This window comes from Poeciliopsis prolifica, unplaced genomic scaffold, assembly GCF_027474105.1.
Source record: "Poeciliopsis prolifica strain line A6 unplaced genomic scaffold, Auburn_PproV2 SCAFFOLD032, whole genome shotgun sequence".
In the NCBI taxonomy this organism is placed as follows: domain Eukaryota; kingdom Metazoa; phylum Chordata; class Actinopteri; order Cyprinodontiformes; family Poeciliidae; genus Poeciliopsis; species Poeciliopsis prolifica.
This window is the reverse complement of record NW_026562407.1, coordinates 3,508,972-3,536,782: the sequence shown is the minus strand read 5'-3', so window position 1 is coordinate 3,536,782 and position 27,811 is coordinate 3,508,972. Positions and strand designations below refer to the sequence as shown.

The 27,811-nt window shown below is 38.3% G+C and overlaps 1 protein-coding gene across 5 annotated transcripts in view; it reads right to left on the bottom strand.

Annotated features, from left to right (window-relative positions):
• The window catches only part of adamtsl3 (ADAMTS-like 3), a 91,971-nt gene that overhangs the window by 5,253 nt on the left and 58,907 nt on the right, over positions 1 to 27,811 (bottom strand). For 3 of the 5 annotated variants that reach the window (XM_055051155.1, XM_055051156.1, XM_055051157.1), the window contains 19 exons: positions 25,059 to 25,186; positions 20,743 to 20,788; positions 20,266 to 20,502; positions 17,936 to 18,062; positions 17,551 to 17,625; positions 15,735 to 15,892; positions 14,087 to 14,198; positions 13,463 to 13,601; positions 13,323 to 13,373; positions 13,029 to 13,233; positions 11,631 to 11,778; positions 11,457 to 11,541; positions 7,375 to 7,667; positions 5,440 to 5,569; positions 2,207 to 2,417; positions 1,928 to 2,107; positions 1,690 to 1,843; positions 499 to 1,507; positions 298 to 425 (listed from right to left, as the gene is read on the bottom strand). In XM_055051155.1, coding sequence (XP_054907130.1) covers positions 298 to 425; positions 499 to 1,507; positions 1,690 to 1,843; positions 1,928 to 2,107; positions 2,207 to 2,417; positions 5,440 to 5,569; positions 7,375 to 7,667; positions 11,457 to 11,541; positions 11,631 to 11,778; positions 13,029 to 13,233; positions 13,323 to 13,373; positions 13,463 to 13,601; positions 14,087 to 14,198; positions 15,735 to 15,892; positions 17,551 to 17,625; positions 17,936 to 18,062; positions 20,266 to 20,502; positions 20,743 to 20,788; positions 25,059 to 25,186 — 3,616 coding nt within the window. Of the gene's footprint in view, positions 1 to 297; positions 426 to 498; positions 1,508 to 1,689; positions 1,844 to 1,927; positions 2,108 to 2,206; positions 2,418 to 5,439; positions 5,570 to 7,374; positions 7,668 to 11,452; positions 11,542 to 11,630; positions 11,779 to 13,028; positions 13,234 to 13,322; positions 13,374 to 13,462; positions 13,602 to 14,086; positions 14,199 to 15,734; positions 15,893 to 17,540; positions 17,626 to 17,935; positions 18,063 to 20,265; positions 20,503 to 20,742; positions 20,789 to 25,058; positions 25,187 to 27,811 lie in introns of those variants that run through there. The other 2 variants (XM_055051158.1, XM_055051159.1) reach the window with 2 other exon arrangements.

Below are 27,811 nucleotides of genomic sequence, written 5' to 3'. Positions count from 1 at the left end.
TTTCTGCAAATTTCCAAAGGTTCTAGTCAATTTCAAACTAACATATACAGTACAAATACAAATTTTCACTCTGTTTGCAGATGTTGTCAGGCTTGAATTGTAAATAATAAAGGACAGAAGTTTTATATGACTAAGTAATTCAACTGTGTAGCTGCTATCTTTTTATTTTAAAAAAAAACACAGAGAACTACGGTTTCCAACCAAAGTTTCACTGTTTGTCACATAAACAAGTCAACGATTCTTAAATATTTTTTGTCTTTCCTGTGTGCAGATTAAAATCTGAAAAAATGACTTTACTTGTAATCCGCAGCCAAGATGACAAAGATGTACTTCCATGACGATTTTTGGCAGTGCATGTGTACAGACCCTCGTCTTCTTTACCTGGAGACTGGATCTTCAGTGAGCCGGAGGCTGAAAGGCCAACTCTGTATAAATAAAAATATCTGCAGTTTGGTGTGAAACGTATATAAAAAATTCCAAGTGAAGGTTAGTTCATACCTGCTATCAAAGTGCAACTGATTTCCATTTTTTGTCCACACTAGAGATGGATGAGGGTTCCCAACAGGGTGACACCTCAACTCCAAAGAGGCAACTGGTTTCCGCAAGAAAACTGGTGTCCCAACATGAAAAACGACCTCAGATTGAGGCGACGCAGTGACCTTTTTAGGCCGTTGTATGAACTCTGGACTCCCGTCTCTTGAAATGTGGGTTTTGAGGTTTGGCTTGTAAAGGATCGGTTCATTTGTGGAGGATTCTGCACCATCTGATGGGTGAACGGTAGATTCATTGGTGTCTCCTTGTGTCACTCCAATTTCACTCAGGAACTCCATGATAAAATGTTCCCCTTGTTGTTCTCCAAAGCCTTCAGAGAGATTGCGTATTATCTCATCTAACTTTGTGCTGTCGGTAACAAGCATAGCCGGAACTGGAGAATCAGTGTTTGTCCTATCATTCTCCAGAGCCAACTTGTTCTTTTCACTTGAGTAAGGCTTGTCAGCAAGGTATTTTTTATTGTGGTAATAACCTTTAAGCTCCAGCATACGCTCGACAAGGCTGTCATATTTATTAAGGGGTATGGGTAGCTCCTGCATTGTGCCACTAGTTGAGGTTATACCAGGACGCATAGTCTTGTGTTGCCTACTTTTATTCATCCATGACTCGGGAACTGCAAGCTTTTTTTTGCTGCCAAGGATGTGTAGGACAAAATGTTCTTGTGCAGAGCCTGCAGTGCACGTGTAGACTCCAGCATCAGTTGGACGGACCTGCTGAATCTTCAAAAATCCTTGGGATTTTATGGAAAACTGAGGGCGGTTCACCAGGGGTTTCCCTTCTTTAAGCCACTGAATGTGGCCCTTACGGATGTTGCGTGTTGGGCAGCGAAGGATTAACGTCGTCCAGGGCATGAGGTATGCATAACCACCGACAACCAGCTGCAACTTCTTGGACTTCTTCCACTGGATGTAAACTTTCCTCTGGCCAAGTATGGTGGCATCAGGTTTCGGGGAATCTGAGATGTAATTTGAAAATCACATTTGTATTTCCATTGAGTTTTGGGTGAGAATTATGTCTTGTTGTTATCACTACACAAAGACTGATTTACATTTTTGTTCAGTTTCTAGTATCCCTGTCATTTTGACATGCCTTAGCAGTAGCAACAACCTGAAAAGACCCAAACAATGTTTCCCTTACCTTCACAGTGCCTGAGAAAGCATGAGCGGATCCTGATGGGACGGGCTATCATGGAGCAGTTTATTGAATCAATAATACTCAATTGTCCATTTTCTCCCTGCTTCCTGCAGACAGCTTGCAGAGTCTGAATGCCATTTCCACAGGTTACTGAACACTACATTCAAAAATTATGAAGCAAGTTAGGAGAAGGAGCACTTAGATAAGTTAAATAGTTACTTAAGGTCAGAGGAGTAGATACCTGAGACCAATCAGCAGTGACCCAGTGAGGTGGGCAATCCTGCCTGCCACATGGACGCTGGTTATCAGGCGTCCCGGATGGACAAAAGGTGTCAGGAAGCTCGAGGATACTGCCGTCTGCCAGCCTCTGTTTGCAAAACACTTGTCTCTTCTGGACTCCACCACCACAAGTCTGGGAGCACTGCAGAGACAATAATGCTGAGGTTCTCGTGCAAAGTACAAGAAACACTGTCAGGATCGGGCATGTTTTTTGGCAAACACACAACATTATGTCTTTTACCTGGCCCCAGTCGCGTGTGTCCCATGTAGGAGGGCAGTCAAAGCGGTTACACGCTTGGAAAGGACTTGGTTTGGGCTTCTGACACATTTCGTCTTTTAAAACCGCAGAGTAGTTGCTGTTTGGAGAGGGTCGGTGAGTGCAGGTTACAGTCCGCGTCATCAGACCAACACCACACGTGGTAGAGCATAAGCTCCACTGCCCTGTTTCCCACCTGTGGAGATAATATTGAGCAGAAGAGATTTCTTTAAGGCTGAATACTGTCAACATTTTGTGGAACTTTAAAGTTAACAGTGCAACTTTTTCCCTGAAAGGTAACAGCTGGGTGACGGCTGTGTGCATGTTTGTGCATGGATTACACCAGCGGCCAAACAAATCTCTGTCTTTGCTCTGACCTATTAATGATCATATTTTAATTTTGGCTACATTAACTTATTATAGCTTATATTAGCAAAGAGAACAGGGCGAAAAACAAAAACAAGGTGTTAACTGAGGGATGACATCACAGACTTTTTTTTCTAAAAGGACATCAGATGCAAATGAAGGGGAACTATTTTATATTGAAGATGTGTATTTAGTTACGGCTGTTCATGTTACGACCTAAAATAATGAAGTAATTAAGTTTCAGTGGTGTGAACTGAATTAAGAACTAGCTCTTGTTGTGAACTGGCACAGCATTGTCTAAAGTTGGCACAACGACTCATTAAAAGTAGCTTCCACATTCCAGAGGAAGACTGTTTTGGGTTGTACTTCCAGTACTCATTCCTGTTGAAGGATAATGGGCATCTGGTGATTTAAAAAATGGGCAAAAGAAAAAACAGACAATCGCTAATAAATAATGCCAACAGCATTGATGTTAGCAGTTGCTAATATCAATTATTAGTGCAAAATGTAAAATATTCACACTATTACAACCTTAACTTGCTTATTTTGCACTGAGACATATACTTTAAAACTTTATAGTTTGTTACACTACTATTATTTTATTTCCTGGACATCTAAAAAGGATTATTCTTCTACTGTTGTGGCCTGTAGACTCAGCACATGTGATGCAACACTTTGCTTAAGGACTAAAGAAAAACCTTGTTGTTTTGCACTGTTACAGAATGTTTAAAATACAAATTATAGTCTGTTAAATACTTATTCAACTTCTCTTTTGACCTATAGACTGAAACCTGGTTTTAGCATGTGATTAGATATTTTAAAAATGCCTAATTGACTGCTTTTTTAAGACATTTGCACTTTTTCTGATCATCTCTTTTCCAAATTTAAAAGGTTTGAAAATTTCATTTTCAAACCTTTTAAACCTGGAATGACTAATTTTAAGCTATAATTTAGTGAAATGGCTTGGGATCTTGGATGACATAAAAAAGGGCATTTGCCTTTGGACCGCCTTGCTGCTGAAATGTGTTATACAAATAAATACATTTTATGGTTATTTTTGGCTTTAGGGCCGATTTAGATAGAGTGCTGCTTTAAAAAGCCGGACTAAGTTATTTAAAACTGAAACCTTTACTTTTACATACAGTACATAGTTACGCCTGCATGGACAAAAATTACATTGGAGCTCAGTTATTTATTTATTTATTTATATTTATTTATTCATTCATTCATTGACCCTATATGAGTTTTATTCATGCATCAATATGTAAAATAATGGAAATTAAATTCATGAAAAGCAAAATGACACAAAGTATCTATGTAGGTATTATGCAACAATTCATTTACATTTTTCAAGTGCACATGGGGAATAATCTAATGTTTCTGTCAATAGTTATTTTGACCTGGACCATAAACTCGGCTTCAAAGTTAACTTTGAATTTAGTCCAATTTTAGGGTGTAATCCGGCAACTTGCTATGGCTTTTGAGGTTTTCCATCCAACACTGCACCAACTTTACTTTTGGTTTGACAGACTGAGTGATATTTCAAAACCTTGTGTTTATTTAAGAATCCAGGATTGAGAGGCGGAATGGGAATGAAAGTTGTTCATGGACCCGTACAAACTAAAGCTAATGGCTATTTCCCCTCAGAGGGAACGCTATCCAAAGAGTGTAGCTTATTATGAGAGGGTGAGGGGGCCTAAGGGAGGTAGCAAATGGCCAAAAGAAACAGGTTCAATGCAGCGTTTGTTGTGCGTGAAAACAAGACTAAAAGCTTGGAAAAACAGGCAAGGTCAGGCTGCAAGCCTCTGAGTTTTCGGACAAGAGTAAAAGCGGTGGAGCGGCCGACAATGTGCACAGTGTTAAGTTGAATCCGCGTACTGTTTAGCCAAGATTTAGATATGTTGAACAGCATGTGGCCTCACAGCTTAATATTTTAGTTAACTGACCTGTTTCGTTTGAAGTACAAAATCCGATTAGAATTAAAAATGTCAAATATGTAAAATCAACTTACCTCAATAAATATAATAACATTTCAGATATGAGTAGCAGCTTAATTTATTGTTTTGTTCTTGTGGATACAGGACTTTTGTTGCTTTCAAGCTTCCCTTCGATATTTCCAGTTGGACAAGTTGCAGAGTAACTTAATCTGACTTCACAAAATGAAATCTTCCAGATTTCTGCAGCAACACGTCTGGCAAAAATCCAGAAAGTTCTTCTGAGGACAGTTTTAATATTTCCCAGCTATGCTGCCGAACCGCTGACCTCGGATCAGATTCCAACCTTGTTTCTCAAGGCTTTAATTTCCTGTCAGAAGTGATACAACCATTCATCTCTGTCATTCTGCCTCAGCATCACCAAGATCCAAGTCATCTGAATAGTGATTTAATTGGCTCAGCTGGTTTTTATTAGGCTGGAATAATGCTAAAAGTTATGGACAATTAAAACCAATTCCTTCTCAATCAAAATGAACTGATTCACATGATGTATTTTTATTTTGGTGTTGTTTAGCGTTTCTTCATTCTAGCTTTAAGTGGTTGCATGTGTTTGACACTATAAAGCACTGAAACTCAAGAAGAATGGCACATGAGCACCAAATATTGCATATTTTGGAAGAGCATGCGGTTGGCAGGCTGCTAATGAGTACAAGAGCCCAGTCCACTTCAGTTTTAATTAATATTTCTTTTCTTATATTTCGCCAAATCCCATTTTTTACAAAAAAAGTAATTTCCTCTTTACTTTTATTGCATTCGTTAAAGTCTAATTTGACATTTGTGCACAAGCCATTACAAACAACTCTTAAAGCAACCTGGCGGTGGTGACCAAGCCGTCTGATTCGTGGAGTTTCACTGTACCTCGGCGGGCAGAGGTGAGTGTTACAGTCCTGGAGGAGCGGAGGGGGCCGACTGGAGCTCACACACAGGCTTTGGTCTGCTGCCTCCCTGGTCTGCTTGTTCAGGCAAATGATCACAGCTTCCTGCACACCTGCGTTTTGACAACAACACATAAAAGCATGAAGAAGAGCAAATAACCTGATTTTGAATTACTTGTCATGGCAAGGAATGCTGTTTTGAAAATTTTAATATTAAGTTACTTTACATATGTCTTTATTTGTCTTATGTTTATTTTTATTTTTCTCTTTGTCTGTAGTAATGATGCATCTAAAAACATTTATGTTACCATTTATGTTACATCATGTGCTTTTCTGCTACGCCTGAGGCCATACTCCATTTACCTTTTTCCTTTTAAATACATAATAGTTTTTTTTTTTATGGTTTTTATTTAAAGTAAGCTCTGTTGTGAACCAAATGGCCTCATATGTAAAACCTTGGAACTAAAAACGGTACATTTTCTTTTTATTGTGTCTGTATTTGGAGCAGCAAGGATGACTGGGAATAAACTCTGCAGTGACAATATCCAGGCATAAGAGTACCATAAATACACAACGACATGGCTCAATTTTAAAAGAGTAATTTAAGCTCATATTAAAAGTAATCCAATGCAAGCCAAGGCGTCTACAATAAAGGAGGCACTTCAAGGGCCACAGTGGTCTGATGGTCCACAGAAGCACAGCCCTGGGGATGTGTTTTTGACATAAGATACGTCTCTGTGATCGTCCTCAAATGCCAACTACTTGAGTTTTGGGGAGTGTATGCACATACACACAGGCACTGGCAAATGCCTGTGTGCAGAAATAAATTTGTGACTATGCTGGATGTGGACATGGGGAGATTACAGTAAGCCTTGACTTGTGTTGACAGGATGTTTAGGGAAACCATTTCAGTGTGGGACAGCTTTTACTGCTGCTGTGAGCGATGGAGACTTATGACCTTTAAGGTTAAACGTGGTGTTTTCTTTCTCAGAGCCAATTTTGGCATGGCTTTAGTCATCTACTTTCTAATACTGCATCATTTGTTGTTTCACTAAAATAAACTGGGCGACTTCAGAGACCCGAATTGAGTTTTTATGATTTAGAGACAGCAGGAACAGGCTGTACATTGGGTGACAATTATGAATTAATAATAAAATTTTCAATGAAAACATCTTTCAACAACGTCTGAGTTTCAACTTGTTGTTTGAAATAGTTCCTCGTCTTCAAAGGACGAAGTGAGCATTTGTTCAACAAAGATCATCTATACAAGAAACATGGCGACTCTCACTGTTAGAAACACGTGTTGCCACAGGGATATAAAACAATCTTGGTTTTAAGAAAAGGAACAAAGCTGAAGAATGTCAACAAAGCAAAATTCATACCTTGGTTAAGACTGATAACTTGTGCAGGGAGTAAACAACCAGATCATTGAGTGCATTAGGTTTTAAAAAATATTTCTTTTGGAGTTGATTTGTGATGTTGGTTATTCTTTCTTTTTCTTTATTCACAATAAGTTAATAAATAAGTAAATAAATAATAAATAAGTACATTTTATTGAATACTTTCTTAAATTCTAATAATTTTCTGGCACTCAATCTAAAATAATGCTACAAAAAGTCATGTTTATGTAATGTTTATTGTAAAATCTGGATGCATTTACTCACGTTGAACATGTTACTAATTCCAACACTCTAAATTTACTAATGTAAAAATGTTTTACCACATCGACTAATATTTCCTGATTGAGTTTACTTAGTTTTTCTACACTATTCCCAGACTTTAGGGAATAAAAACCGAAGCATTTTGATTGTTTGGGTTTTTTTAGCAAGGGAAAGGTGTCAACCTTTGGTTAATAAAGTTTCTTTTTTATTTTTGTGCTGGGTTGTTGTGCATCTTGGAGATAAATTAAGATCCGTACCTCCTCCACAGCTCTCTGAGCACTCCGTAAACCCCTCGTACTCCCAGTCGAGTACGTCCCTGCCGCTTCGCAGCTCCTCCTCTTCTCTATTTTCATCCGCATGACCGAGCTCTCCTGAGCAGGGTTTGCGATAACACGGCTGGACCAAGACGGGTTTTTCCCCCTCGCACTCGTCGTCAGGCAGGTCTGCAACAGTCTGGGAGAAAGACAGCAACACCTGGCACTTGACCGTCCGCTGCTGGGTCCCAGTTCCGCACGTTCTGCTGCAGGGCAGCCAGGGACCAGGAATGAAGCTGCAGGAGGATCAGACAGATGTAGAAAATGTCTAACTCATTTCCTTCACGAATACCCGTGGTTTATGCTTGTGCTACTAAGTTTTAAAAATGTAGCCCCGTTCTTGAGTGACATCATATCATCATAATATGATCTCGGTTAAAGAGCTTTCATGTGCATCCTTTTTCATATTTAAAAACACATGAGGGAGAGGAGAGGAAATCTCCAAACTCCAGTTTACACCAACTGGAGCTGATGTAACAATAAGTGTAAAATTGAACCCCAGTTGGTCTTTAAATACATTTGGCTTTAGCAAAGTGTTGGGTTTGATTTCAAGCTTTCATCTGGTAGTAAATCAAACACACAAAACATAACAATAAAAAAATCAGACGACAAACTAAGCATCTATGTGTTGGTGAATACAGAGATTTTATTTAAGCTTCATGGGATTAAACAGCAGCTGGGCTACCTCTCTTTTGTTATACGGGCCTAAAATTACAGCACCATAATTTGTAACGACATCCACTTTTGAAAGCAGTCTAATAAGTACAAATATTCATATAAAACTCATCTTCAGTCTGGATTTACAAGAAGACTGATCTGAGAAGTCTCTCTCAGTGCCAAGTGTCCATGTCTCTTGTAATAAAGGAGATCAAACATCTTTTTGTTGAGAGCCATGTGTTTCGACACAGACCATTTCCATAAACGTAACAGAAGCCGGTGCAATGTGATAACCCTGTCATTGATATCTATCATAGCCATTAATCTTGTTGAAAAGGAGCCTTTTAGCTTTAATTAGATTTCTCTCTGGAGTTATTTTTGGAGCGAAAACAGAAGCATTGCTGCGATTGAGAAGAAAAAGAAAAAAAAGTGAAGCATTTACTGTAATTTCTACCCAAGCTGTTGTCTAATAATCTGTTGTTGCAGTTGAAGGATTCTGTGAGCATTTTTGCTACTGACATCATTTTGGGGTGAGTATCAGACGAGGAAAACAGATTCCTCCTCTCTAACCACAACTTATATAATTGTCATTTTGCCACCATGAGAATGATGTCACCCCAGAGTTGAGTATGTTCTGATTGCAGGTTGGAAAACGGTGAGGTTTTGATTCTGTGTTAACTGCTATTAGTAAAACAAGCTGTTCTATGTGTTCAAACACAAACGAATCGTGTCAGTTAGTAGATGCTGCATGTTACGGTTTAGTTTGTAGTTTAGAAACGTCCTTGCATTTGGCCATGTTGGATAATCCGAACTCTTCTTGTCTTCAAGAGGGAATTTAGAAAATTCAGGAATAAACTAAATTCGGACGTTAAAAAAAACACACCAGAGAACAAACCAGTATCCCTTCCACAGGCGACCAGCTTGATCGTTCTATGAGAAGAGCCATCTGAACTTAGTAGAGTGAATAAATACTCACTCTACTAACTCAAACCTGAGGTGGAGACTCTGAAATCTCTACTTTTGTCTTGGGAAACAATTGCATTAAGAACTGAGGACTATATCTGATTCAAGCTGCCATCCTTTTCCCACAAAAAAGGTTTTAAATTCCAAGTTTTAATTTCTTGTTTACCTCAGGATGCAGATTATTCAACTGTTTCAGTGTGTATTTACACAACAAAAGCAGCTTCAGCTCGTGTAGGATTCCTCCCCCATTCGACCACAACACAAAAGCGCCACTCTGTTTTGTAAGATGCCTCAATAAAGAGCTCATATTAACTGTGAAAGCCGTCTCGTTACGAGCGTCCGGGGACTCGCTCTTGTTTGGACAAACGAACCAAATGAATCACTCGCAGTTAGAGCTTGGAACATGAACAACAAAGTCAACATGCGAGTTCGCAGAAATGTTTATCTTCATGGGCTGTTAAAGCCCATCTGTCAGTTCAAAAACAATCCCGCATTCATTTGTGGCAGGAAACAAGATATTTTTTTTTGTTTTTGTAATATCAGCCAAGGCCACTCGTTAATTACATTGATTAAACATCCATCTTCAGAAATATTCTGTAAACTGGTAGTAAAAATAATATGTTTGGCCAGGATATGGAGAACAAATCGGTTTCACTTTTCTGGTGCCAGGAGAAAAGTCCAAAATAGGAATTTCCTTCTCCTTCTTCGTACATCCGTAACAAGGCCCCATGTGGTATGCAGATATTTTTGTTGGATTGTGAGCGACGGTGCATTATGCAGAGTTATTTATGAGCTTTTTGACAAAAAAAAAGTTTTTTTTTTTTAGATTGCAACAGAACAAAATCACATGCGTTGGCAACATCCCTCCACTCGTTGCTCGATCCAGATATGTCAACGTAAAAAAACGTTTGAAACTTGTTGCTAATATAACTCATGCGAAGGCGCTGCTCAGCATCCACGTATCGTTCACGTTCCGGGGACAGAACATCTGGAAGATTGTGGGGTTTGCTGAGGTAATGCTGGAAGGAAGTGCAGGTTCTCAAAACGATGTTTGTTCTCCTTCACTCTCCGTTTTCCCTTTTACCCGAAATAACCTCCAGTTACATTCAAGACACACAGATTAGACACCCAGGAGGTATTTGCAGTCACACGGGTGAAAGGTTTGACGACTGCTCAGACCCGATCTTGATGGAAATCGGTGCTGACACAAACACAACAGTGATACTGTAGTGGTTTCATGGCGGCACCCAGACCTGTCCACTTCAATTTGACCTTCAGGTTGGTCTGCTGCTTTAAGCTCGGAAAATGTTGTTGAAACTGTGTGTGTCTTCAAAATTATTTCTGCTTTATTTTACCCCTGTGGAGAAATGTTATGTTACAAAAGTATATTTTTCTTTTAAGACGAGATCCTGCCGGTTTTTTGCTTCTGAGCAAAACTGGAACTAGCGGACTTAAGCATATAATCACATCTAAAAACTTTTAGGTCCAATTCAGCAGATGAACGTTTGCAAATTTAGTCATAGATTTAGTCAAGTTATTTTTAACATTTTATTACGTAACAACTATAAACTTCACAACTTTTTATTTTTATTTTATGTGACTTACCGATGCATAATTGTGGAGCATAATTTTGGAGTGGAAATTACATGTGTTTTTTTAAAAAACATTTTTCTTTTTACAAATAACTCCCTGAAAAATGTGTTGTTCATTTGTATTGATGCTCCTTTGCGCATGTAGCCCTAAATAAAACCCAGTGCAGTCAAAATGCTTTCAGATGTGATCTAATTAGTAAATAGAGCCCAGATGAGTATCATTTAATCTCAGAATAAATCCAGCTGTTTTTCGTGGGCCAAACAGGTTTTTACACGTTTGCTTTTTTTCCTCAGAGTTTACTGTCCTTAGCAATTATTTTAAACTGTAGAATAAAAATGTTCATTTATGGCAAAGATTTCTTTGAAAATTTAAACTGAAGGAAAGGAAGGAAAGAGGCAGGACACATGGAAAAAAGGAAACAAGAAAGCAAAAGAAAATGGAGTGGAAAAAGACAAGATGGAAGAAAATGTATTGTTGATGCCGCCGTCATTAAATGGCTGGAAGTTGCTGACAATTGTAATTGTTGGCTTTACATTAATTAAAGTGCAAAGCCAGCACGGTCAATTGATTGCATGTCAATTAACATCCAACCGACTTTATGTTATATCGTTTTATAACATGTTATGGGTGTAATGTCGCCACCCATATCATGAAACCAACTCGAATGTTAATGTTAATATCCCACCAAAACACCCTGAAGTCTGTAGATGTACTGTGAGAAATTGTGAAATGCTGAATACTTTCACAAGAATCAAATAAAAATATTCTCTAGAACCTCATTCAGTGTTTGCTCATGCTAGGTTGGTACTTACGTTGGCTCCTCTGTCGCAGTCACTTCCTCTTCCAGCTCAATGGCCTGTTTCTGCCAGACAGGCTTCGCTTCAATAGGGAGCGTGTCTGAAGCAAATTGCACAGATCCGCTTAACGTTGCGTGAAACCACAAAGAAAAGGACAAAAGCTGCTCAGTTTAGTGTGACATTTCCCACCTATGGATTTGTAGCACGGCACTGCAACCAGACACTCCTCCTTGATGTGCGGCTTGGTGGTGGGGCTGCAGCCTCCGGCGTGGATCCCTCTGTGATCGATGCATAAAACCACCCTGTAGCGCAGACCCTGACCGCAGGTCACTGTGCACTGGTGGTGACAGGTCACACAAGGCTTTCTCAGTCCTACTTCACACAACTTTTAATGTCATGTTCATTTTCCTTTAGAATAATGATAATTAAAAAAAAAAGAAATCAGTCTGAAGCTGAAGGGAAGTCAAGAGAGAATCCTTCCAAAATCTCATCAAATCTCTCATCACATGCATACTTTATGGATCTTCTGCCAAAATAAGCACGCCGGAGGAAGAATGTGCTGCACAGACAGCATACCAGTTTTTATAGGGGCCACAGATCTGACTGCGAGGGGTTGGCATGTTCCTGTTGAGAAAAACTGGCAATCAGAAAGTTGCACTGGACTTTTACCGTAGGGGTTTAGTTCAAGAAGTAATCTTGGCTAAATTGGGCGGTGTGTGATGGCACACGGAGCAACTGGTGTTAATGATGCAGCTCTTTCATACAAAGTAAAATATTTGCATATTTGTTCCCAAGCAGTAATGAGTGTTTTTCTTACAATCAAGATGCAGCTTAAAACAAACCATCTGTTGTCCGAGACAATTACTTATTGGCAGAGTTTTTTTGCTTTTTTTTATTGGTATTTCTCTGTTTTCTTATGCTCGTTTACGGCCACATTTATGGATGAAGTTCCCGTAGATGTAGTAAATGGAAAGAGAATCACCTCCAGGTACTAACCAGGTCCAGAAAACATTTGACTGTATTTGGGGAGAAATCACTGCACTGTAGAGTCAATTTAACAAAAACCCAGATACCAATTTGTCACTAAGTGCTTTTTAAAAGTTTAGTGTCATTGTGTCAACATCCCATACTCTGATACAGCTAGATGCTGCATATCTTTCAATAAAGAAGTTGTTGAGAGAGTAATCTCTCATGAGTAACAAGGTTCCGGTTACTCTGTAGTTCTGGGGACTACTGAGGAATATCTGGAGTTGATGGAGCAAAAATACTCCTTCTCATGTTGTTATGACATTTTTACACCCCGTCAAATAAAGTGTTATCAGAAATCTTCATGAAAACTATTGATATTTTGTTGGGTTTTCTCCCTTCTTTTGTTAAAGCACAGTACAAGGATGTTTTTGTTTTCATTAAAAAAACTAAATAAATAAATAAGAATAAGTTATATATTTAAAAAAAAGATAAACCATGCCAAGAGGAATCTTTCTAAACATTCAAAGAAAAATTCTAATATTTTAGTGAAAATCCTGATTACACACAGAGAAATAAGAAGGATTTTAGCATCATAAAGAATTTAAAGGAGACACCTACAGGTGACCATTCCTGTGCCACCCAGGTTGGACAGCTGAAGGTGTTGCAGGGCTGCAGGATTGCTGTCTTTGGAGCATAGAGACACTTCCACTCTTCGGTGGGGGTGATGTTACCCTGCATGTCTTCCTCCACACAGGTCACAGAGCGACTCTGGATGCCACCGCCGCAGGAGGTGGAGCAGGCTGTCCAGGGGCTGCTCTCCCACCTGAAGGGAGAAAACGACAGACCTGGTAGAATGGAATAATGTGCTTCATGTCTTTTTATTTATTTTGTCTTTTTGAACTGTAAACATACCGAGGAAGGGGGTGGTAGAGATCATACGGCATAATTTCTTTGTATCCATCACTAAGAAACAGAGACAATAAAATAAACTGGATTATGCTGTTAATATTAACCAGTTAATATTATTATTAACCAAAGAACCAGAACCCTACATGTCCAAACAGGGTTCCATGTTGCACTCCTGCAGTTTGGGTTTGGGTTTAACATTTTCAGGGTAATAATGGCAATACTGGTCCACAACCACTCGACCAGTTCTAAGGTCGTAGCACTCTGCAGATGTCAGCTGGTAACCTGTGGACAACGTTGTGAATATAGACCAAGAAAGAGTTTAGTCAGACAATTATTGAACATAAAAAATGTTTCTATTACTTTGCAAATTAATACAAATAAAAGAGTTCAATTACAATCATTTCAAATAAAACAAATAAATGTGAAGAAATATATTCAAAATATATAAACAACATAATAATCCATGTTAATGTTTGCAAAATTTTCAGAAATTAAATACATGTAAATAAAAAAAGAATGAGTTAAAATGAAATCAGTTACTTATAATAAACAGAATTAATAAATCTTAAAATATTCACTTTGTCAAGTGTAAATATGAAACATTTCAATATCTAAAGATAAATATAAAAGTTATAATAAAATAGTTGTCATTAAACTTATAAAAAAAAATAAAAGTACATTAAATCAAAAGAGTAAATATACATGACAACAGAGAATCGGTTTTCTGTGTGATGTAACATAATTGATCAGAAATGGGCCGGGCTTGCCTCCACCACACGTGACGGAGCAAGGGAAGAAGTCCGTTTCTCTCCAGCGGTGAATGATGGGCTGATAGTAGATGTACTGGATCACACTGTCTGCAACGCTGGTAAGCTGCATCTACAGAACAAAAAGGAATCGATGAAATAAGTCACTCTATTTCTTCTCACTGTCCCTTCGAATAAAAACTAGACAAAATATAACAGCTTCGTTCTCTTTACATTCAAACTAAGTTTCAGCAGTGAGTGATTGAATTTTGAGTAGATCAGGGTTTAATTTAAAAAGCTGCCGTTCAACATTTAAATACGTTTTTATTTCACTCAAAAACATGGTTGTACGGTACTGATATGCATAGCTCTGCATCTAATAACGCACAACACAGTGCTTCAACACATGCTGTCCTTTACAGCAGGGGACGTAGTCAAGAGATTCATTTGCATTTCATGTTGAAGTGGCTCACACTCCTCCAATATCTTTAAATCTAAACATATGAAACCAGGGCTGCTTTGCACCCTGCTAAACGCAGGGAGGTTCAGCTGGAGTTCGTAAATGAAAGCCTTATCTGGACCTGCTGTGGACGGGCTCTGCAGAGGTTTGAGTAAAACTGCGGAACAAACAGAAAGGACTGAGTGTTGGTTGGTTTTTAGCAGCGTGAAGTTGGTAGAGATATTAGCCGAGATAAGCATTTCAAATCCCTTAACGGGTGTGGGATTAATTTTGCTTCAGTTTCAAGCACAAGCTTGAGAGCTGAAGGAACATTAACTTTAGTAAACAAACTCTTATTTACACAACCAGTGTTTCATTTTCAGTAACAGATATCCTCCAGTTCTCTTCACTTTAGATTTTGCAATGCTACTGTTATAGTTCCAACACATAAATGTCATAAATGTGTCATCAAGAAGATTGTAAGTTTGACTGATATGCAAGAATGAATGAGAAGAATAATGACCAAGGTTCAAAATAAAGTAAAGAAAACGGCACTTTGAAAATAAAATATGCGACACTTGCAACCATCTATTGTCAACTCGTTCAAATCCGTTGCATGAAATCTGTTAACAGACTTTATTAACTATAGAGAAAGAAAAAAAACAAAACAAGATAGTGACACCATGTCAAAAACTAACTTTGTTAATTCCCTGGAGTGAAATGTAGATGTTTTGAGATGCATAATGAAAAAAAAACTTTATTTTCTAGACTTGTGAGGACATTGTAAAATATTCTTAATTTTCTTATACTTTGATCTGTGTTACTCTTTAAAAGAAAGAGTCTAAGGTGACGTTAAGTTATGAGAATCAAGCTTCATGAGTCTAAAATATATCAACTACATAAATGTATCAACTATATCAACTATTCATCATATTATTTGTATTTTATGAGCATCTTCCACTGATTTAAAAGCTCAGCTAAGTTCTTGCAAACTGAATTATTTACATATTCATCACTGGGCCACATGATTTGCACATTTGGTTCTGATCAGACCATTCCATGTGAGTTATTTGCCATTTTTAATCACTGGGTGCATATCATCACCTTCTTAAAATAATAGTCAAATGAAAATCCTCCACTCTTTTTTTTTTTTTGCTAAAAGATGATTTAGGCAAATAAATAAATAAAAGACTTATTTTAAGAGGGTGATATATTAATGTAAGTTCTTGCCTTGATGGTGAAGTCCGCTCCAAGAGGACCAGTCATTCGAAGGATTTCTTTGTCTGAAAGCCTCTGAAAATCCAGGGTGGTGTTCTCCAAGAAGTATTGCCCAGATTGGTCCAACATCAGTTCAGTTTTTTCCCCCAGTAGAGTCTTCCCCTCCACATCTGAAGATAAAACAAATTAAACAACTAAAACAAAACCGTAGACATCCGAGTTCAGGTGAGCCGTTATTCTGCTCAAAAACTTTCGTTTCTTTTTGCTTAAATGTCAGAACTTCATCATCATCAAACCCAATAATTTCTCAGTGGGGTTTTATTATTACTGTGTCACTATTCTTCAAACAAAATGAAGAAGGAAATAAAAAATGTGATTAAAACGTCTAGCGGCTTAAAGGATTGCTTTGATTTAGGACAGACCACACACAGAGGTTCAGTCAGAGCCAGTCGCACACAATGAGCACAGTCTGGTTTCGCTGTTTGAAAGCCAAGAGCAGCAGCGCAGCACTGCCAGCAGGATCACGAGCAAGATCTGCAGGGAGGCCGTCGCTGCCGTGAGCTTCTGCCCGGTTTGACCCAACCGCAGCTATGACACCAAGTCTCTAAATCCCGCAAGAACTTTTAGAGAAAGAATGGCTGCAAACAAACAGAAGCATTTCAGTTTAAAACTAATAATATATAGATATATGCACTCAAGTAATTATTCATGCTAATTTTTAAACTAAAAACTTAATATCTTAGACTTTACTGGTCAATTAAGACCATTAAAGTCTTAATTGGTCTGATTGAAATGCTTCTTCCTTAGCGATGACCTTGAGGACCAGGGTCATGCCATCAGTCTTCTCTGTGTCTCTATAGCCAACACTATAAACATACTGTCATAAAAATATTATTTAAGTGGTATTTTGTAGTAAATTAACAAAATACTTTGTGAGAAACTGAACTTTGGATTTTTATTAGCAGTCGTCCTTCATCATTAAAATATAAAGTCATAAATACTCAAAATGTATCACTGTTTAAAATTGGTCAACTCAAAATACTGCTTTCGATTTGGATTAAACTACTCAAATAAAACCACTCTTCATTGATCTTCTAATTTATTGAAGTTTACTGCAATGCTGTATTGTGTTCCGCTTTTAGTTAATCAAAAACATTTAAAGTTGTGGTTGAAAATACAACTTTAAATAGTTGTTAACTATTCTGCAGGAGCAACACCTGCAGAAATAAACCTGCAATGTCTCCTCTATTGCTATTTTAACCTTGAACATAAACTCTTTATTTCAATTTTCTGTTAAAATGCTGAAAAATTTGTAAGAAGTTAAATAATTTGCCTTTTGTCAAAATGAAAGGAATTAAGACACTAATGTCAGGCTTAATTTAAAGTCACCAAAAAGTGAAACTATGACTGCCATTAAATTAGCGTTATTCTAATACTTTCTAGTGAAGATTTTCCAAAATATAGCTCCTTCTTTCATACTTACCAAAACCTGACAAACAGTAAAAAGCCTGTTTATACTTTTTTATACATTTTCAGTTAAGCAGCTGGAGCTCTGAAATTATTCTGCCTCTGAAGCGCTGACAGATCTGTTTAGATACTGTTGAGGTGAATATTATTAATAAAACCATCTGAGGTATCTTTCTGTACTCGTAAAAAAAAAGATTAAGGAACATTTAAATTCGAACAAAGAAATAATATTAAGTAGTGAAGATTCAAACACAGTGCACTTTGCATCTGTGGGCAACCGAAGAATAAAAGACATAAATCCAAAACTTTTTGGGTATCGCTAGTTTGGATGGAACGGGACCCCAGACCTACCAGGACTTACACAAGTGATCCGGGCCTTTCAGGACCAGACGGACATGACGGCTCTGATAGGGAATGACCACCACAGTGTCCTCAGCTTGAGTGGGACAGACAAAAAAAAAAAAGTTTAAGAAATATGAATAAACACCCTTGTGAATGTAAAAACATGTTGATTTCTTTTTTAAACAAAGTGCAAAATAAATACAGATTTTATATCAAAGGCAAACGGAGCCAATTCAGCAAAAACATCAGTTGATGCAAAGATGATTTATTGTTGTATTTGAAGGCAATATTATCCATTTATGAGTGGAAAGCAGAGAATTATATAGAACTGTGCCTAAGTTTTATTTTTTACAGAAAAAAAGTAGCTTGCTAATCAGAGAAAAGCAAGAAATAAGCGTATTTACTTTTCCCTGAAGCATGCTGGGACTTGAAATGGCCTCGCACCAGTCTGCAGGTCGAGCCGTCGCCGTTGCAGATGCCGCAGTTGTCCTCCTTCGTTGTGCTGCCCAGTTCATGATCACAACCAACAATCTACAACACGGAAACAGACGGAAACATCTCAATATCCTAAAAGACTGAGTGGGTAATAGAAGTGGTGATTGGATTGGATTGTGCTCCGTAAGGCTAAATAATCTAATTTACAATGTAGCTGAAAAAGACCTGACTGCAATACCTTTGTGGAATTTTAAGATATTTAAGAACGTCAATAAACTGAAGTGACTTTATAAAGAAAAAAGGGGCAAAATTTCTTTATGTAATTATAAAAAGGAAGGGAAGTTATTCAGAAAACAACTTATTCAGCTTATTGCAGCTGGAGGTGCTTTATTATGACTGTGTTGACAGTCCATCTCTTCATTTGTGGATGTTTATTTGAGGCAGCAACTGTGACAGCATCAAGTTCAGAAAAAGTCTCAGGAGGACAACAAAGTGCCCATTATATCATTTAATGAGCTGTTGTGTTGTATGTTTCTCCAGAAACAATGCAATGAATTCAGAACAAAACCTAAAACTCTGCAAGAACTCCCAAGGAAATGTTCTGTTTTTAACTTTGTAAGTCTCATGAAACAATCCAAACAAACCCCTTGGTGTGATGAATATTTATATCTAATCTTTGCTTCACTGCGGTACCATCAAAAGTAATTTGCATGCCATTAAATTTCAACATGTTCTCTGTTTTTTTTTTCTTTTCTATTTCTTAATGTCCACAAGCAAGCACTGTTGATTGATGGAGTTTTTCACTATTTTTGTCAGTAACACAAAACCAAAACCACTCTGTGTTTCTAAGCATTGTAAAATAGCGCACCAATCTGTGCGCCCATGCACACGAGCAGCACTGCGGGGTGTTACTCCATTCAACCGAGAGAAAAATAAAGTATTGCAAACCATTTCCTGGATGGTCAGTCCAAAGCCACATCTTTCAAATTATTCTCATTGGGTATTCATGTTTAAAACAGATGGCATATGATGTAATTCAGCCTTCTGTGCATTAGTCTTCTTGGATTTCTTTCTTTTTAAGATCATGTACTTGAAGGCAATGTAATCTGATGCCTTTTGAACCGCAGTGAAAATCCGTGCATGAAAAATTGAATGGTTGTTTAAGAAAGCAGTAGCTTACTATACGCTCAAATGATGACTTCACCTGACTTGGCTCTTTTTTTCCCCTCACGTGATCACAAGTTTTTGGGTTCAGTTTGACGTTTTGGAGGAAGAAATATGCTTCAAATGGAAGCGATGATTGAAATGAACCATAGTCACCTCAGAAGAAACACACCCTTCCATTGTCGCTCCAGGAACAAGGATATAGCTGTTTGTGACCCCAGCCGACCATTTATCAAGTCAGCAAGAACTTCAAGGAATTGAAGAGTGCAAAGAGTTTAGTTTGCTGAAAATAAAGTTTCTGCATATCCAAGAAAGTTCAGGAAGTGGAAGAACTGCATCCTAAAGGTGATTTAACAAAGGCATTGTGCTGTCACCACTGCAGAGCTTGCTTGGGAATGGCAGCACGAATGTCTGCCTGGACTATCATGCAAAGGCTTTTGGATGCTAGTCTAGTGTCAAAAATTTGTTAATTTCTCCGTTAAATCTACAAAGATCGTTTGGGGCATCCATGATCAGGACCATGGAGGAAAATGGTAAATGCTGTCTAAACCTTTGAAGCTCTGAAAATGTTTATTATTGAACCACAGCATGTGGTAAAAGGCTTGTTAAAAGAAATATTGAAACTAAACCAGCCACGCTTGTGAGTGTGGCTTTAATGAAGCTTTTCAGCAGACATTTTTTAGAAAGCAAAAATGTACTAGGGTGAAGAAATCTACTGTGTTCGATGTACTGCATCCAACACAGAATACAGAAATGTATTCTGCACCGAAGAATACATATATTCACCATAAGAGAATATGTAACCCACTAGACATTTGTGTACAGTAAAGTAGAATAAAATCAGTGGAAGCAATTGATTTCACTGCTCACTGCAAAATACAAAACATAACAGTAAATAAATATCACCGGTTGGGTCCAACATAAAAACATTTGTAGCTTTTTCTTCACATGATATAAGAATTAAATTCAAATTGAACAAAAGTCTGATTTTCCTATGTCAGATTTTAGTTTATTTTTTAACTTTGACACAACCAACAGTCCCAGGGCCACAATTTGGATTTTAGCTAAATGAAAACAAGTAAGCCAAAGTATTTCGGGACAAAAAGCAGTTCAGCTCTCTGATGCTTCGTCTCACCTGGCAGACTCCGCTGATGCACATGTCCAAGGACTCGGTGTAACAGCGTGTTCCGTCCAGCACTTTGGGTGCCAGCTCCACCACAAAGCCCGAGCCTTTGGCTTTACACTTGAGCGAACAAGGATTTTCTGGGTCATTATAAACAGGCAGCCAGTCATGGAACTGACCCTGGTGTCGCACGTCGGCATGAGCTGAACACTGCTGAGCACGAAAGTCCCCAACGTCTGGCGGACAGTCCTAATGGAGACACCAAAGGTTTTAAAGTGCTTCCTAAGGTAATTAACACAAAGACATATATAATGAAGTAAATATCTGTATAGCAATGGGATGAGGTGAGCTTGGTCTGTTTTGCAACAAAATCACAGATGTGTATGAAATTTCGTATTTTCAATTTTCCAATCTTCAGTCCAGTTTTTCCTTTTCCAAACTAAAAGCAGCTTTAAATAGACACTGATAAGAACATTGAACTGAACTTACCACATTACTGCATGTGCGATATTTGATATTCTGCCCTTCACAGGTCCTAGAGTAGACAGAAAACAAGTTATGAAACAAGCCAAAATGCATACATATTATCTGGAGTCTCATACCAAACAATATGGTGTTCATTTTTAAGTAATTTAATGAATCTATTTATCAAACCACTAGCAAATGGTGAAGTTTGCAAAGAGTTATTAAAGCTCTGCAGGTTCTTCATGCACATTGTGACATCGTATCTGAAGACAAATGCACCAAACTACCAAGAATAAAATGATTTATTGAAAAATATTTAAGTGATGTCTTTTTTATGAAGTCTTTTGGTTTAATTTCATTTTTACACACATATTTATTCCCTGATAAGCTGTGAATCTATGAAGCAATTCTTTATAGAAGAAAATTACACAGAGATTAAAAAAAAAATAACACAACATTAACAATGTATAACTATTTTGATTTAATTTAAAATGTTTTGCCTTTTTTATTTTGTGAAACAGCCTAGACTGCCAACCTAACTTAGTAATGATCAATCTAATTTTGATAGCATTAAGTCAACGCACTTTAAACTAACTCAACAAGAACTTTACAATGCTTGGTCATCTATCATTATATATATATATATATATATATATATATATATATATATATATATATATATATATATATATATATATATATATATATATATATATATATATATATATATATAATATTTAACCCTAACCCTAGCCTAACCCTATGCAATCAATTTGTGTCTTATATTTGGTCAGGTGGCTACACTTTCACTGTCTGCACCTGACTTACAGTGACCTCAATGTTAAGAGTTCAGAGAGAGTGGTGTGGACACGGAGATGATGACACAATAAGTGAGCAGTGAGAGAAATGTGGGTTAAACACAAGAGTGTTATTCTTTGGATAATCTTATCCAAATGAAAACACAGAGAACTGAGTGAACCTCGGCTTTGAAGATTCTGAATAAACTGCCATCGCTCTTGCCGTACTAGTCCATAAACAAATCGTAGCTCCATAAATTAACAGTAATATACATACATTAGGAGAGCAGGGATAGTGGAGTCCTACAGTCTGTGTCTGCTGAACAGATTAAAGCACTTTGGATCGTGACTCCCTCCAGTCTGTGGTGGTTCTGCCCAAACTATTGAGCTCACCACTTACCGAAACGTAGGATTTCTTTCTCGTCGAGGGATGATAAACCGCTGATGGTAACAATGATAGGCCAATCACCCGAGACCGCAGTGGAAACTGATTAGATGATATTCCTTTTGAGATCGGAAACTTAATAGGAATTTCACCGTCTTTGTTCCTTGGCTAATCAGAAATCATGATTGGAGACAACATCTCAGAGTTAAGACTCACACATGAGTGAAGGGCTTGGGATTTTTTTTGTTTCTTTTTTTTTTTTGCAGTGTTATTGCAGGGAGTGGATGTGGAGCGTGTGGCATGGCAAGAACATTAGAGCCTGTGACGAATCCAGACAGTCCCCTCTGCCAAGCCAAACAGGGCCTGAACCCAAACAAGAGACTTTCAAAGACCAAGAGATGAGAGACAGGTAGCAAAGATCAGTGTGGAAACTCACTCAGGGACCAGGAATATATAAACTAAACATAAAAAACAGTAAAGGCAATAAAATGAATTTCCCTTTTCATTTCCTTCTCACACTGGAATCTCCACAGTGGAGTTTAAACAGAAGTAGGCAGAGCCAGAAATCCAGGGTTTATCACTGTGTCATCATTGGTTTTGATGTCAGATTATCTGGACTACATAACAGGTCATTTAGAGGAGATGAGTCTGGTATTTTATAAATAAATGCACACAATTGGAGAGCCAATCAGAAAAAAATCCAAGATGAAGAGATGAACCGTTTTTTCAAGGCTTGATCTAGTGAGGTGCTGTCATCGCAGTAAAGACATCCCTGTTGTTTTTCTGAAGTGAAGAGGAGAACATATGAGAGACAGATGAACATGTGAAAAGCTTGCCACTTTCAAATTTTATCAAACAAGCCAGCAGGTGAAGTCTCATTGGTGGCTGATGCTCCAAACAATCAGTTTCTGCTCAGAATCAACAACTCTTCATATAAAATGTTGTGCAGTTCACTTGTGTTAGTAGGGATGTGTTTTCTCTGCAATCCTTCCCAGATTATTAATCCCATAAAAAAAAATACTGAGTATCTCCTGTAAACAAAGGGACCTGTTGACAACAAAGCTTAGACATTTCAAGCAAAAAAGTGTCCAGACATTTTTCATGCATACAAGGAGATCGGGAACTTTGTCCACTCAAGCTGCACAAGGGATATGAACCATCTTTTTTTAATATCAGAAAGCCTTTTTCTGGCCGAATAAACGTAAAATAAAGAAAACAATAATCTACTTGAGCCTCATGAAGACTGCATTTATTTCTTGTAACCCAGCAATGCTTTGGAGTTTTGTGATGAAGAGCACTGCGTGGAACGGCCTAATGAAAGCCAGATGATTAGTGTCCTAATCACCTCCAGCGGTATTTTTGCAGTGGCAGTAAGTTGCCTGCATGGCCACTTGTGTGTGTGTAAAGAAACTGGAATTGGTTGGAGGGTGTTACAGGCCCATTTCCAGCATCTGCTGCCAACAAAAATCGCTCACTCTCACATGGAGACACACATAAGGGGCCTTGTGCTGTTTTTTAATGACACTGTTATATCTGCCACCCCTGGCCAGGCTACTGCTCCCTCATTCCCACACAGCAGCGGAGTGGATCTAAGCCTATTCGCGGTAGCAACTGCCAAAGGACACATAGGTTTGTAAACAGATCCACCTGGACCCTGAGTACGTAGAGCTCCTCATATGCAATCACAGAAGGAGCCGAAACCCCAAGCACCTCTTAACACATCAACTGCTTTTACAGCCAGTAGCGTTCTGAGGTTTGCCTGACCGAAAAAATGCTGGCCGGTCACAAACATCATGAACTGCAGTCCTGAAAACCCTCCTGACCTCAGTGTTTACCGTGATCTACAGAGGGGGTCTGGCACCTTGAGCATGAGGTTTTGACAGTCTTGTGTTTCTCAGGGCCCGTTCTCATGTGCAGAGAGCGCTAGGGCCATATGGTAACTCCGTTGCGACCTTAAATACGATCTGAGCTGGTTTGTCAATTTGTCTTTTACACAGTTGAGATGTTTTATGATCTCACTGGCTGCTCCTGTCATTTGGCGGCTCCCTCCTGAACACCCCGAGCGGTGAAAAAGCGGTGAATTTTAGCAGCAAAGCTCACTGGCTACCTTTAGCAAGTGAGCAATAGATTCTGGGAACTGTAAAAATGGAGGAATGTGGTGAAGTCACTCCGCTGCTATTTCCAAGCCTATAAATGTGACAACATTTCTATGGAAAACATACCCGGTGTGTCCTTATGTCCCTTTTTTCCTTTCACCCCTCAAATCCAGTGTAGTTGCCCATGTTGCCAAGCTGAGTTAAACTCTAATGAAAGTCAGAAGCTTAGGCTGAAGTCAAAGCAAGCAGGTGACTTTGGCTGGAGGATTAAAGGACCCTGAGGCTTTTTACAGTGGTGTGAAAAAGTTTGTGGCCCCTACTGATCACTTCTGTTTCTAATGTTTTGTCACAATTTAACATTTCAGATCATGAATCAAATTTGAACACAACTACAAAATTGTATTTATTTTCAAATGATTATATAATTTATGTGGAGAAAAAAACTATTTAACTCAACACAACTCTATACTGCAAACTCACATCATTTCCTGTGACTGAAGTTACATTTACTTAATACATTTTGTTAAAAGAAACTGATGGGTAAAGCATTGTCATGAATACTTAAGCTGATTGGGAGTGAGACCAAATGACCATCAATACAAATGGTTTCTTACGCTCCACTTTTTATGCATGTATCTGAATGGAAACACTAGTGAAAGCTGTTCTACATAGTAGTCAATATATTAGCATGATCAATGAATAATAATGGCTTATCAGTTTTGAATGAAGCAGCTACGTTGTGCATTTTGCTTACAATTTCAAAACAAAATGGTTATCAAACCATGATAATCTCATTACCTATTTTTCAGACTTTTCAATCATTCTGTTGTATGAAGAAAGTTGTAAATCCAAAAGAATAAAATAAAGCAATAAAAATAAAAACATATTAAAAACACAAAGATTAAGCTCAGATAATTTTCTCTTGGGTCAGCTTGTTGTTTTACAAATTTCTCTGAGGAATAATTTAACTTCCAACCAAATAGGGGTACAGATAAGGGTACGGTTTTCCCCTGGAAGAGAGATTTGGATTAAGATAGCATAAACCAAGAAAAGCACCCCTACCTGGAGCTCAGGCATCGTCTTAATGAGTATGAGGCTCCTCCGCCACATGTACGAGAGCACTCGCTCCACGAACCCCAGGCGTCCCACAGCGTGTCCGGATCTTCCTCCGATCGCGCCGTCCGTGAGCTCTGCACACCAGAGAAGCGTTTGTGCATGAGTGAGTAACCATAAAAGCCACTGACAATCAGAGGAGAGTCATTTCCAAGATTGAAAACTGCTGTGCTGCTTATATCCAGTGTGCTACTTAGGACCTGGAAAGAGAAGTCCTTAATGATGCCCTCATCACTCCTCTGGATTTATTTTAATGTTAATCCAAAACTGTCTCATAAAAGGACACAAAAAAGAAAGGTTCTGGTGGATTTATTTATCTTTTTCAGAGATTAATATTTAATCTGTTGAGCCATAAACCACAAAGAAAGAATTCAGTTAAATCATGTTGGCTGCTGGAAAATAAAGCGAATGTGACCGTAAGAAAGAAACATTTAAAAAGTCAGTCAGTCTTTAGATGATAAAATAGTCAATTTTTATCAACTTTTATGTCTCTCTGCTAATTGCTCTGCGTTGTATTTGGCAGTGGTGTAAGGAATACCACAGTATCACCCAAGACCAATATTATGAGGACAAGCTCACGTCTCGGATGTGAAATGACAGCCAAGAAACAGAAGATCATGTCTGTAGTATCCATCTTTTTCCATTCCAACTTTCCACTCAGTCATTCACTGGATTAACCATTTGTGCTTTTAAAAAAATGTGAATCTGTAAAATAATCTGGATTATCCATGACTGGATATAAATAACTCCCATAGTTCACTTTCTTGGCTTTCTTTTAGAAGATTACTGAAGGCAACTCCAGTGCTGCGTTATTGAAAAGCTGAACTGAAGCTTTGGAAGAATGAGTATGGTTTGCTTTCATTATCAAGGACAAGGAGCGTTTCGCTTCATGAGAATATGGCCGCCTGTGCACAAGGTGGATAGATGAAACACTTGGAAAGAATTTATTTTAAAAAAAAAGACTCGGAGTGAGCAAGTCGAGGCCAACAGGAACATGGCTCAGTAGGCAGGAGGTGAGAACACATCGAATAAAATAGAGTGCCACTGAGTCGTGGTTTTCGGCCTGTCAAAAGGAGCACGGGAACACATTAAAATGTTTCCACATGGTAAATGCTGAGGGGATTTTCCAATGGTATTAATCCCGTAAAAAGCAATTGAGCAGGGCACAAATCTAGCATGAGATGGTAGGTGCTGCTGTTGCCTCCAACCCTAGAAACATGTGGTTCCTAGATTTCCAAGAAGACGAATCGGAGGCAGACCTTTTAATTATCACTAGCTCCCAGATAGTGTGTGTGTGTGTGTGTCTCACACCCCCAATCTACTTTTAACAGGCCAAAAACTTTCCTTTGGATAAAGGTTATAGTCGCTGAGGTAAGCCATTCTCTGTGCTACATTTATGCTGCTATATGCTTTTATCTCAGCCGTTTTCTTCTTTTGTGCTATATTTCTAAATTTTGCTGTCAATTTGTGTGTCTTGTAGGATGAGCCCACCGATGGAGAGGTTGCTGCCATTTGTTTCCCATAGAAAGTATTCCTGCCTCAGTGAATCTAGGATTAGATGAGTGTCTTTCTTAGACTGACTCATTGACTGTGATGTCAATGCTCATGGGTTATGAGCAATAATGCTTATTTTTTTTCAGCAGAAAGTAATCTTTGTCCGGTATTTCTGAGTTTGGGAGAATTGCTTTTCAGGACAGAGGCATTAGCAAAATCTTTTTGTAATATTTTTACATATATATATATATATACTCCTGGGTCTTTGCCTCCATCTCTGTCTGAAAAAGACTAATTTACAAAGATGTTGCTGCTCTTAATTTTGTAATCCATTTGTTTTTCTTTCCAATAGAAATGAGTCCTGACTTGATTCTTCTGTCTGTTTCCTGGAGAGATTCGTTGATGTCAGCACCAATTTGCAGATCTGATGACAATTGATACCTACCTATATTAGAGATATGATTGGACTTTACTCTCAGACTGCAGATTTAGTGGAGGGTAGGATGAAGGTAGATGCTGTTTATGCTGCTTTAGACTCCAGAACATACTAATGAAGTTTCCTCTCAAATTATGCATTGTCTGCAGTTTCAGTTTCTCAGCTTTTTTCCTCTTCTTATAAGTTGCATCTCGCCTGGCGTTGCTCTTTAGCTGTGACATTTTTCTGGAGTGTACCAATTTAATGGAATGGCTTTTAGGATTGGCTCAGAGTTTATGTCTTTCACAACGTTTCTCTTCTAGATGAAACTACTAAAGGATCATTAACTCTGTGTCTTCATTAAATTTCATGCATTTGTTCCTTCATCAGGGAATGCTGCAAAATTAACGGCACCATCTAATCGTCGTTATTTAGGCGGAAGGATTGTCACAAAGTGAGTGATTAATGCAGTCAGCTGAGTTTTTAATAGTTGTTAACTCTTTTGAGCCGACCGAGAAGGTCCTGGATTTTCTACATGGAGTTTGCATGTTCTGCCTGTGCATGCTTGGGTTCTTCCCAGGTTCTCTGGGTTCCTCCCAAAGTCCCAGAACCCATGAGTGTTAGATTAGCTCTCAGCTGCCCTGTAGTGGATATGAGTATGAAGACTTGTTTGTCCTGTGCGTCTCTATGCTGCCTTGTGATTGGTGGTACCCCGCTTCTTGCCCATTGGCCGCCGGAAACAGCCATCAGGAATAAGCAGGTATAGACAATGGACATGGAGTCTGTCAATATT